At 45.7% G+C, this 12,844-nt stretch overlaps 1 protein-coding gene across 1 annotated transcript in view; it reads left to right on the top strand.

The window, feature by feature from the left end:
- The window catches only part of TYR (tyrosinase), a 59,791-nt gene that overhangs the window by 41,904 nt on the left and 5,043 nt on the right, over window positions 1–12,844 (top strand). The window contains 1 exon segment of the mRNA XM_068143857.1: window positions 4,642–4,823. Coding sequence (XP_067999958.1) covers window positions 4,642–4,823 — 182 coding nt within the window.

The following is a 12,844-nucleotide window of genomic DNA, read 5'->3' as shown; positions in this document are numbered from 1 at the left end:
TTACACTTTCCATCTTCTAGATCTTAGATTAGGTTCTCACCATTTCCATTCTCTGAATAATAATAATAATGACTTCTGATTAGCTCTTCTCTTCTTTGTGCTGCCTTGTCTTCTCTACCACACTCACAACCCATCTGCTCTCCTCAGCACTGCCAACATCTCCCAAATGACACAACAGTCTAGCTGGGATTGCCATGCTAAAAATGTCTCCATCTCTGGAAATTATCACTCCTACCTAAACAAATCACTAATTATCTGCCTGCCCTCTTTGTCTACATGCTGAGGAAGACAGCAACCAACCAGACTGCTGTGGGAGTTGGCCCGATTTCCCTCTCACTGAACTCCTGCCCAGATGGTTTTTCCTTTGTCCAGATGAACTATGGAGTTTGGATTTCACAGAACCCTGATCTTTTTGTTATCTTCAGTCTTACTGTGTCAAGTAAGGGAGAAAATGTGGAATAAAACAGCCCTTCAGATGTCACTTAATTCATAGTCCTGCAATAGAATAGAATAGAATAGAATAGAATAGAATAGAATAGAATAGAATAGACCAGACCAGACCAGACCAGACCAGGTTGGAAGAGACCTTCAAGATCATCAAGCCCAACCTATCACCCAACACCATCTAATCAACTAAACCATGGCATCAAAGGCTCTCAGGCCTAGGAAAGGATGAAGGGACTCATATGAAGAGAACATGATAGCAGAGGTTTGCCAAGGTAACTAACAGTTCTAGGGATCTCAGATCAGCTATTCTGCCATAAACCTGGCTTTTCTACCTTGGTCTTTGTCAATCCATAAAAAGACCTCCTAATTGCGCAAGCATTTTGTCTGTCTGCATGTAGCCCTATGAGGAGAGGCTGAGGGAGCTGGGGTTGCTTAGCCTGGAGAAGAGGAGGATCAGGGGAGACCTTGTTGCTCTCTACAACTACCTGAAGGGAGGTTGAAGCCAGGTGAGGGTTGGTCTCTTCTCCTAGGCAACCAGCACCAGAATAAGAGGACACAGTCTCAAGCTGTGCCAGGAGAGGTTTAGGCTGGATGTTAGGAAGAAATTCTTCACAGAAAGAGAGATTGGCCATTGGAATGTGCTGCCCAGGGAGGTGGTGGAGTCACCATCACTGGAGGTGTTTAAGAGAAGACTGGATGAAGCCCTTGGTGCCATGGTTTAGTTGATTAGATGGTGTTGGGTGACAGGTTGGACTTGATGATCTTGAAGGTCTTTTCCAACCTGGTTATTTCTATTCTATTCTAATTCTATTCTATTCTGCAACCCTAAGCTCTTTCAGGTTTGCAGCTGCTGAGCAAAGTATCTAAAATAAGTATTCATTTCCAAGATATCAAAAGGAAATACCTGGGCTTCTTTTAAGGGAAGAAAAGGAAAACCTGTCAAGAGTAACTGGATCAAAGCCTGATCTCAGAGCCTCTCCCCAGCCTCATTGCCCTTCTATGGACACGTTCAGGTGTCTCAATATCCTTCCTAAACTGAGGGGCCCAGAACTGGACAGAGATCACAGTATCACAGTATCACTTAGGTCGGAAAGGACCTCGAGGATCATCGAGTCCAACCTATCAACACAGACCCCATGCCTAGACCATGGCACCAAGTGCCACGTCCAATCTCCCCTTGAATGCCTCCAGGGTCGATGACTCAACCACCTCCCTGGGCAACCCGTTCCAATGATGAACGACTCGCTCGGTGAAGAACTTCCTCCTCACCTCGAGTCTAAACCTCCCCTGGCGCAGCTTGAGACTGTGTTTCTGAGGTTTCTACAGTGGCACACAGAGAAGTCAGAAGGAACAGATTTTAGCAAAGATTTTGTGATTTTGTGCTGGCTAAAGAAGAGAGCTGTGCATCACCAATGAATTGTGCAACATACCTTGTGCATCAGCAGCACAACTCATTGCAGTAATTAGAGGCATAAGACTGTGTTTTAATCTAAAGATCAGCTGCAAGGGCAGACAATTCAATGCTTTTGCTACTGCTAAGAAATGCTTGCTACCCCATGTGGGAGCCACGCTGTAACTGCAAGAATCCAGAAGCACATGTGCTCATTTCCATGGAAATGCTTTGCATTTGCATTCTGCTTGAAAGATTACTGGCCTAAGGAGTCTTCTCGAAATGGCTATGAAGTGGCAATCTTTAAGGCATCCAGAGAGGATACTGGATTTCAGGGCATGTAATACAAAGCTATTTCAGATGAATGATGACTTCCAGCTCTGAACCTTGTTCTTCTCAGCCCTACAGATTTCCAGAATGTGACAGCTCAGCATTTTATTTTTAATCCAGGCCCAAGAAGTAGCTCAGGTTGAGCATTCAGAAATCAGGCTATGGATCGTTCCTAGACTTTGAAAATTCAGTCCAATTTCTGTGCCTGCAGCCTTCTTGAAGTATTGCCAGGTCCCCATAACCAAAGCATCTCTGTACCTCTAACAGCCTTGTGCTGAAGAGAACTCAGCTTCCTTCCACAAGTGCTAGGAAAACAAGGCACTGATAGCCAGGGTGCCTTGCCCTAAGCACAATAGGCAGGCAGGGAAAGGACTGGAGGCCAAAACTCCCCTGTCTCCCCTGGCACTAAATTAATGCCCTGGTTTCTTTGCTATTCTGTGCCCTTTCTAATGATTACTCAATTTCTCTATGCCATTCTCCAAAGATGCAATCTGATTACAGAGTTTTTGCTCAAACTTTCTGGTGACAACTGTAGCTGAAGCCTTGATATCATTGTTTGAGTTTATCCATCTGAAAGCTTCAGGTGAACATTAATATTCTGACAAGTTTTCCTAGACAAGGCTGATGATATTAACTGAAGATGAGAGCCACAAATGAAGATTTTAATCAAGATGAATACCTCCATTGTTAAGAGTTGACAAGGTGTATGAGCATTGTGATATTTTCATCTAATACATCTTCTGATCCTAAAAAAAGAGCCAAGGCTTTGGCCCTGCCTCTCTTGATGAATGTAAGAGGGCTTTAATTTTCTGGGGTAAACAACACATTTCTCACCACTTCTGCCCAAAGAAGGTAAAATTCTACCAGCAGAATCCCTGAATGCACTGCAGAGATCCTGATATTACAGAGTACTTCTGAGATAACTTGAGTCCCTGAACAGCTGCTTTTTAACTACAAGAGGAAGAGGAAAGTCTGTTGAGTCCAGCCAGTGTCCAGTGTCAAAGAGCAGCAATTGCTGAGAAGAGATCTCAGTTAAAGTACAGGCTACAGGTCTCCTCAGACCACTTCCATGCCTCATAACTGATTAAAGAATGCAGCAATCACTTCCTGAAGCTGATGCTCATAATTTCCTCCTACTAACATATCCTCAGAGAGTATCCTTTTTCTTCACATATAAGATACCTCCAACTGCTCTCCTTTCAGCATCTTCCCACCTCCTCTATTCCAGTCTGGCATATCCAGGTGTATGCTGACAAACCAAGGTCACTGTGTAATCAACAGGGAACCAGGGAATGCATCTGAGGGCTGAAACAAAGTAAAGAGCTGAGCAGGCAAAACCCAGACACAAAGGGAGATCTGAGGATGTTTTGGAGAGCTGTTAATTTTGTTCTCCAAACACATCTAGTAGTTGTCTTGAAAATGTCAGTAGAACTCTTCCTGTACTGCAGCCTTTCAGCTTTCTGCCTCCAAGTTGAAGGACAGACATACAACCCTGCACTGACAGACAGCTCATGGGACAAACTTTGATAGAGAAAACTGGAAAGGAGCAGTTGAGGTTAGAAATGTGGGTAACTGCTTGTATTTGGTTTATGTGGTGAGGTCTTGGCAACAAGAGGGCTGTAGGGGCAGCTTCTGTGAGAAGATACTGGAATCTGACCCCATGTTGAATGGAGCCAGTGCCCACCAGATCCAAGACAGACTCTCTGCTGGCTAAGGCTGAGTGCATCAGTGACAGTGGTATCATCTCTGCGATAAGATATTAAAGAAAAGGTAAAAAACCCCTGCACAACAGCAGCTGTGAGAGGGGAGTGAGAACACGTAAAACCACTAGGCACACACCAAGATCAGTGAAGAAGCTGTGGTTGGTGTAAGGCTTTTTTTTCCTCACAGCTGACCTGCTTCTGCACATTTTTGGACTCAGGTAGCTTATCTCTTGTTCCTCAGGTATTTCCACCTCTTTGGTGGTGTCAAACCCACCGTGATGTAGCCATACTTTAATGCAGGTGTGAAAAACTTTGTAAGAGTGGAGAGAAAGCAAAGGGGAACAGGCCTGTGCAGCTGGCAACAAGACCATCCAAGCCCAGTCATAGAAGTTTCTCAAGGGAGGAGGAAGGACTGAGCTTTTCAATCCTTCTTTTCTCTATCCTTCAGAACCATGTGATTTACTAAGCAGAACCTGCAGTCAAATCACAGAGAGACAGTTCATTGCCTTTCTGGAATTAAAAGCATATTCAGCTTCTCTATACTCTGCAGGTCTTTGGTTTCAGTAGGCTTGCATAGGAAGCCTGCATTGAAGTAGCTAAGACCAAGTGATTTGGGAATCATTGCGTGCACATGAGCACAAGACGCTGCATGCCCCCACGTTTAACACAAACAAACAAAAAAGGCATAAACCCATTTGTTTTAATCTTCAAGAAGGAAATGTCTGCCAGGCTTTGCCATTCATGGATGAATTGGTTTTTTTTCTATTGCAGCATTTTTGAGCAATGGTTAAGAAGACACAGGCCCATGCTGGAAGTTTACCCTGCAGCCAATGCACCCATTGGGCACAATCGAGAAAATTACATGGTGCCCTTTATCCCCCTGTACAGGAATGGGGAGTTTTTCAAGTCCTCAAGAGAGCTGGGATATGACTATGAGTATCTGCAAAACCCAGGTAACGTTACTGCTTTGGGGAAATGGCAGGCATGTTGCCTACGACCTGAAATATGTCTGCAAATGTGGAAGACATTAACATATCCTTCTATTCCAGCTTTTTCCCTGGATAGAATCATAGAATCATAGAACCAGTAAGGTTGGAAAAGACCTCAGAGGTCATCAAGTCCAACCTGTCACCCAACACATGGCAGGGGGGTTGGAACTAGATGATCCTTGTGGTCCCTTCCAACCCTGAATGATACTGTGATACTAGGACTAACTAAACCATGACTTCAAGTGCCACGTCCAATCCCCTCTTGAACACCTCCAGGGATGGTGACTCCACCACCTCCCTGGGCAGCACATCCCAATGGCCAATTACTCTTTCTGGGAAGAACTTTCTCCTCAACTCCAACCTAAACTTCCCCTGGCACAGCTTCAGACTGTGTCCTCTTGTTCTGTCACAGGTTGCTGGCTACAGTTGTAAAGAGCAATAAGGTCTCCCCTGAGCCTCCTCTTCTCCAGGCTGAACAACCCCAGCTCCCTCAGCCTCTCCTTGTAGGCCTTGTGCTCAGGGCCTCTCCCCAGCCTCGTTGCCTTTCTCTGGACATTCAAGTGTCTCAACATCGTTCCTAAACTGAGGAACCCAGAACTGGACACAGGACTCAAGGTGTGGCCTAACCAGTGCTGAGTACAGGGGCAGAATGACCTCCCTGCTCCTGCTGATTTGTCAAGTCAGAAAACAGATGTTTATTCTGAATTGATTTTGTCAATGCCACAGTACCATGGAAGACAACAGACCACTGGAGAATCCAGGCTCCATGTCTTGGGCTTGAGACACTTCTTTACAGTTCCTTTTAGTCTCAAATCATATTTGCTTGTTTGCATATTTCTGGTCTGATGTAGAGCCAACATGCTACTGTAAGAAAGGTTTCAACTGAAATTGAGTCACTGACACCAGTGATATCTATCACAGCCCTATTAGGAGTAGAATCTGAATTTAACATCCTCAGGGCAATCAGGAGGAAGTATTCCAAGCTCATGACCCTAGACTTTAGGCATGCAGATTTTGATCGCTTCAGGGATCTGCTAGCCAAAGTGTCATGGGACAAAGCCCTGGAGGGAAGAGGGACCCAGGACAGCTGGTCAGTATTCAAGGACCACCTCCTCTGTGTCCAGGAGCTCTGTGTACCAACAAAGAGAAAAGCAGGTAAGAATGCTAGGAGGCCTGCCTGGATGGGCAAGGAGCTACTGGACACACTATTACTTAAAAGGAAACTCTACAGGAAGTGGAGGGAAGGACAGGTAGAACAGGGGGAATACAAGGAAGCTGCCCGAGCAGCAAGAGTCCTGGTCAGGAAAGCCAAAGCAGAGTTTGAGTTGAATCTAGCCAGGGAGATTAAAGGGAATACTAAGAACTTTTACAGGTATATTAATGGGAAGAAGAAGACTAGGGAAGGTGTGGGCCCTCTCAGAAAGGAAAATGGTGACATGGTCACCTGTGATGAGGAAAAGGCTGAGGTACTTAATAACTTCTTTACCTCAGTCTTCACTGCAAGGGCCTCTAGCCACACTCCTGATGTTATGGAAGTCAAAGCCAGGGACGGGGAGGAAGAACTGCTCATTGTAAGTGCAGATCAGGTTCGTGATCATCTGAAGAACCTGAAAGTGTTCAAGTCCATGGGACCCGACGGGTTACACCCACGGGTACTGAGAGAACTGGCAGATGAGGTTGCTAAACCCCTCTCTATTATATTTCAAAAGTCCTGGCAGTCTGGTGAAGTCCCCACAGACTGGAAAAGGGGAAACATTGCCCCCATCTTCAAAAAGGGCAAGAAGGAGGAACCAGGGAACTACAGGCCAGTCAGTCTCACCTCTGTGCCTGGAAAGATCATGGAACAGATCCTCCTGGAGTCACTACTCGCTCAAAAGAATAGTGAAGAGGTGATTGGGAACAGTCAGCATGGCTTTGCCAAGGGCAAATCCTGCCTGACCAACCTGGTGGCCTTCTATGAGCAGGTGACAAAATTAATAGATGAGGGGCAAGCAACTGATGTCGTTTACCTGGACCTGAGCAAAGCCTTTGACACTGTCCCACACCACATCCTGGTCTCCAAACTGGTGACACATGGGTTTGATTGGTGGACCACTAGATGGATAAGGAACTGGCTTGATGGCCGCACCCAAAGAGTGGCTGTCAATGGCTCCATGTCCCAGTGGAGGCCAGTGACAAGTGGAGTCCCTCAGGGATCAGTCCTGGGACCTGTCTTATTCAACATCTTTGTGGGGGACATGGACAGTGGCATTGAGTGCACCCTCAGCAAGTTTGCTGATGACACCAAGCTGTGTGGTGCAGCAGACACGCTGGAGGGAAGGGAGGCCATCCAGAGGGACCTTGACAGGCTGGAGAGGTGGGCACAGGCCAACCTCATGAAGTTCAATAAGAGCAAGTGCAGGGTCCTGCATCTGGGTCGAGGCAATCCCAGGCACAAATACAGGCTGGGCAGTGACTGGCTGGAGGATAGCCCTGAGGAGAGAGACTTGGGGGTGCTGGTGGACAAAAAGCTCAACATGAGCTCTCAGTGTGCACTTGCAGCCCGCAAAGCCAATCAGATCCTGGGCTGCATCAGGAGAAGTGTGGCCAGCAGGTCGAGGGAGGTGATCCTCCCCCTCTACTCAGCTCTGGTGAGACCCCACCTGGAGTACTGTGTCCAGTTCTGGAGCCCCTATTACAAGAGGGATGTGGAGGTGCTGGAACGTGTCCAGAGAAGGGCCACGAGGATGATCAGAGGGCTGGAGCACCTCTCCTATGAGGACAGACTGAAGGAGTTGGGGCTGTACAGTCTGCAGAAGAGAAGGCTCCGAGGAGACCTAATTGTCGCCTTCCAGTATCTGAAGGGGGCCTACAGGAAGGCTGGGGAAGGACTTCTCAGGATATCAGCTAGTGATAGGACTAGGGGGAATGGAATGAAGCTGGAGGTGGGGAGATTCAGGCTGGATGTGAGGAGGAGGTTCTTCACCATGAGAGTGGTGAAACCCTGGAATGGGTTGTCCAGGGAGGTGGTCGAGGCCCCGTCCCTGGGGGTGTTTAAGAGCAGGCTGGATGAGGCTCTGTCCAGCCTGATGTAGTGTGGGGTGTCCCTGCCCATGGCAGGGGGGTTGGAACTAGATGATCCTTGTGGTCCCTTCCAACCCTGAATGAAACTATGAAACTATGAAACTATGAAACCTAAACGGTCAGGTCATGATCAGAACTGGGAAGAAAAAGTGCTGCATTTCCAGTTAGCCATTTGTCCAGCTCCACTGTCGCAGTGCAACAGTAATGGCAGTCAGTGACAATTTCTGATTCCTGGACATGCTTTAAAGGAAGGGAGTTGCAGGGTTCTCTTTCTGGTTTATAAACGGAGTCTGATCCCTTAAATGTCCAGAGTAAAATTTAGAATGGAATGGAATGGGATAGGATAGGATAGGATAGGATAGGATAGGATAGGATAGGATAGGATAGGATAGAGTAGAGTAGAGTAGAGTAGAGTAGAGTAGAGCAGAGTAGAGTAGAGTAGAATAGAATAGAATAGAATAGAATAGAATAGAATACAATAGACTAGACTAGACTAGACTAGACTAGAATAGACTAGAATAGAATAGAATAGAATAGAATAGAATAGAATAGAATAGAATAGAATAGAATAGAATAGAATAGAATAGAATAGGAGTTGAGTTGACTTGACTTGACCTGACCTTGGTACCAAAGACCTTTTCTTGTTTGAGGCAGAAAAATGCCCACGAATGTAGCTCTTCAGTTAAAAGGAGCTAGGAGTCAATAACTCTATGCCAAAAGCTCCAGACACTTTTAAGTGATGCTCACATTCTCATGGCTTATTTTTTGTCTTTATCAAAACAATATGAGTTCCCAGGGCATCTCTCCTTTCCTGCATGCTTGGCAAACTGTCCAATCATGCAGTTAATTTGCTTGTTCACTTCTCAGGATAAATCTAGCTTGATTCACTGTCACAGCAATCTACAACTCCCCTGTATAATTGTGAAGAATGCTTTAGTACTACAACACAAAGATGTCAGTCAGTAAGAGTGACTGGCCATTGGAATGGGCTGCCCAGGGAGGTGGTGGAGTCACCATCACTGGAGGTGTTTAGGAAGAGACTGGATAAGGCACTTGGTGCCATGGTTTAGTTGATTAGATGGTGTTGGGTGATAGGTTGGACTCGATGATCTCAAAGGTCTTTTCCAACTTGGTCAATTCAATTCAGTTAAGTTCATTCCATTCCATTCCATTCCATTCCATTCCATTCCATTCCATTCCATTCCATTCCATTCCATTCCATTCCTCCTAACCTCTCATAAACAATTTGGTCAACCCCAAGTGTTCAGGCAGAAAAGAATCCAGCAAATGCTTCAAACCCAATATCAAAATCATTATTGGTGGCAGTATTTTCCCCCTTTAATTCATGTTGCCATAATTTAATTCCCAATCAAGACCTGAGGTACTTATACATAGTGTTAATTAAAGCCATTAATTTCCTAAAGCTACATTATTCCTAGAACTGTGTCACTGGGGGAAAAAAAAAGTGTCCAATACCATGACTTTCAGAAATACCAAGTCCTGAACTGGTCCTGCAAAAGGAAGCACATGGTAAACTATTCATAATTAACAATTCTCTTCTGTTGCCTCCTGGTCTCCCTCCCAGGGGAGCACAGAGCCCTCAGAAAATGAAATTCTGACTAAATTCTGCCCATATCCTTAACACAGGGGTAAGGAAAATAATGCCTTAATTAGTTGGAAAGATCACCAGAAAGGATGAAATTCGACCCTGTTTAGAAAGCCCAGATAATCCTCAGATGTCACTCAACCTCTTGTTAATCACACTGAGAAGAACAGAGCTTAAGCTATTTTTCCTCCTAGGAGAAGAACTGCTCACCAATGGGAAATGGCTGGAATCTCATGATCATTTTTTTCAGGGGGTTTTTCAGTACTCCAGTGTTTAGACTCAGACTTTTCTTCAGATAGGAATGTGGGATTCCTGTTCAAGGAACACAGGACTAAACAGGAACTCTTGGCAGAGCAACTGAGGCAGGAAAGCCTACTGATCCTCCCTGAAAGATCCCACATAACCAAGGGAGAAGAGAAAGTCTGTGACTGGCAGCCAGGAGTTAGTGGACAAAGAGGAAATGGTTACAATGGGAGGAAAAAATAAGTCATATCTGTGAAGTTCTAAGTGGTTGAGAAGAGGCAGTACTTCTGCAGATATTTCAAATGAGGAGGAAGAGAGAAGAGGAAGAGGAAATAGGAAGAGGGAAGAAGGAAGAGGAAGGATGAGGACAAAGTGAAGGACAAGCACATGAGGCAGATCTTGTTTGCTTTCAAATGAAAGGGCTGAAGGAAAGCATCAAGGGCAACAGGTCTGAATTACAGCACCAGCAGCTTGGTAGAGATGAAGAAGGACTACACAGGGCATCAGGAGTCTGGCTGCACAAAAATAGGACTTGGAAAGAATCCAATAACAAAATGGCATTTTAATGGTAAATTATGTTGTTGTTGCTCCCAGGAGGAGAAGCTAATACCTGCAGCCCTGCTTTCCCCTGCAAAGCAAATCAGTGAGTGACAGTATGTGGGTATTTTAATTGCAGCTTAATTTATTTTTATACATATGGCAGCCCTGAAGCAGAAGTGGTCACAACAGCATGCATGGAAATCCATCCCCCAGGAACCAGACACATGTCTAGCTACTAGGGAGCTGATCTGAACAGAAACTCTAGCAGACATCCAGATTCTCTTGACATGAGAACTGTGAACTGTATAACTACCACAACCCTCATGACTTACTGAAAACTTTGTTAGCATCAATAAGAAAGGTTTGAGACCTACAGCAGCAGCTGGCAACAGCTGTGAAAACAATTTTCTAAGGCAAGGGCTACTCCAAGCACCTACATTACAGAACCTGAACTAAGGCTTTTTTCTTTCTCAGAAACATGAGCAGGCAAATAGAATACAGAGTACAGAATTAACCAGGTTGGAAAAGAACTTTGGAATCATCAAGTCCAACCTATCACCCAACACCATCTCATCAACTAAACCATGGCACCAAGTGCCTCATCCAGGTTCTTCTTAAACACCTCCAGTGATGGTGACTCCACCACCTCTCCAGGCAGCACATTCCAATGCCCAATCTCTCTTTCTGGGAGAATTTCTTCCTAACCTCCAGCCTAAACCTCTCCTGGCACAGCTAGAGACTGTGTCCTCTTGTTCTGGTGCTGGTTGCCTAGGAGAAGAGACCAACCCCCACCTGGCTACAACCTCCCTTCAGGGAGTTGGAGACAGCAATAAGGTCTCCCCTGAGCCTCCTCTTCTCCAGGCTAAGCAACCTCAGCTCCTTCTGACTCTCCTCACAGGGCTGTGCTCCAAACCCCTCCCCAGCTTTGTTGTCCTTCTCTGGACACGCTCCAGCATCTCAACATCTTTCCTCAACTGAGGGGCCCAGAACTGGACACAGGACTCAAGGTGCAGCCTAACCAGTGATGAGCACACTGCAAAGACAAGTGCTTCTGCCTAAAGACAAAATGAAGGACTCCATAACCTGGCCCCCTCCCTGCTTAACTTCCTAGCTTTGATACAGGAAATCTCACAGGTGTTTTCTTTGACCACCTAGAGGGACACAACCTGTGAAATGTGCACACACAAGAAATGGCAGACACAAACAGAAAGAATTTGCTGACCAGGATAAGAAAAGAATTCGAAAGAATGCTGCCCACATCCAGCTGGCAGCCAGTCACTAGTGGTGTCCCCTCAGGATCAGGGTTGGGCCCAATGCTATTCAATATCTTTGTTGATTATCTAGATGAGTCTATTGGATTGAGTCCACCATTAGTAAGTTTGCAGATGACACCAAGTTGGGAGGAGTTGTTGATCTGTTAGAGGGTAGGAGGGCTCTGCAGAGAGACCTTGCCAGGCTGGACAGATGGGCAGAGTCCAACAGGATGGCGTTCAACAAGTCCAAGTGCCAGGCACTGCACTTTGGTCACATAACCCCAGGCAGTGCTACAGGCTGGGGACAGAGTAGCTGGAGAGAAGTCAGGCAGAAAGGGACTTGGGGGTAGTGATTGACAGCTGGCTGAACATGAGCCAGCAGTGTGCCCAGGCAGCCAAGAAGGCCAATGGCATCCTGGCCTGCATCAGGAATAATGTGGCCAGCAGGAGCAGGGAAGTCATTGTGCCCTGTGCTCAGCACTGGTTAGGCCACACCTTGAGTTCTGTGTCCAGTTCTGGGCTCCTCAGTTTAATAAGGACATTGAGACACTTGAACAATATCATAGTCATAGACATAGTATCAATCAGGGTTGGAAGGGACCACAAGGATCATCTAGTTCCAATCCCCCTGCCATGGGCAGGGACACCCCACACTAGATCAGCCTGGCCAGAGCCTCATCCAGCCTGGGCTTAAACACCTCCAGGGGAGGCACCCCAACCACCTCCCTGGATATGCTTGTCTTGCTTCAAGGTTTTCTTTTAAACCTAATGTCTATTGAATTCTAACAATACAAGCAGGAAGTGGAACACAAGACTGCAAGCATGTAAGTGGGACATTAGGCAATGGATGAATGACAGACAATTAGTTCTTTTTATTTCTTGGCTGGGCAGAGTTTCATTTCTAGTTTGTGGAATTAACCCTGGAGGATTTTACCATCCTGTAACTTACATAAAAGAAATATCTAAAATATATAACCACTTTAAAAATATATCTTATGGTGGTTTGAGGGTTTAAAGTCATTTGGCTCCATTACATCAATAATGTTGTTTGACAGTACCACAGAAGGATAATCTCAGTAAGAACAATCATGGATTTGCCAGAGCATAGTGCTTCATCAATCATCATGGAAAATGTGCATTTTTGCCCTAAATTTAGGAGACACACATTGCTTCACCTTAGAATTATCTAGCAGCTTCCTCTCCTCCTAATGACATTTGGCAGTCCACAAGAATGGTCTGCCTTATGTTTTTAAATTATCTTGGAAAACAGTGATCTGATG

The sequence above is a fragment of the Melanerpes formicivorus genome, unplaced genomic scaffold (genome assembly GCF_026170545.1).
Source record: "Melanerpes formicivorus ecotype bairdi unplaced genomic scaffold, bMelFor1.0.p_v2 SCAF_1, whole genome shotgun sequence".
Classification (NCBI taxonomy): Eukaryota; Metazoa; Chordata; class Aves; order Piciformes; family Picidae; genus Melanerpes; species Melanerpes formicivorus.
Note: the sequence above shows the minus strand (reverse complement) of the source record. Positions and strands in the feature narration are given on the sequence as shown.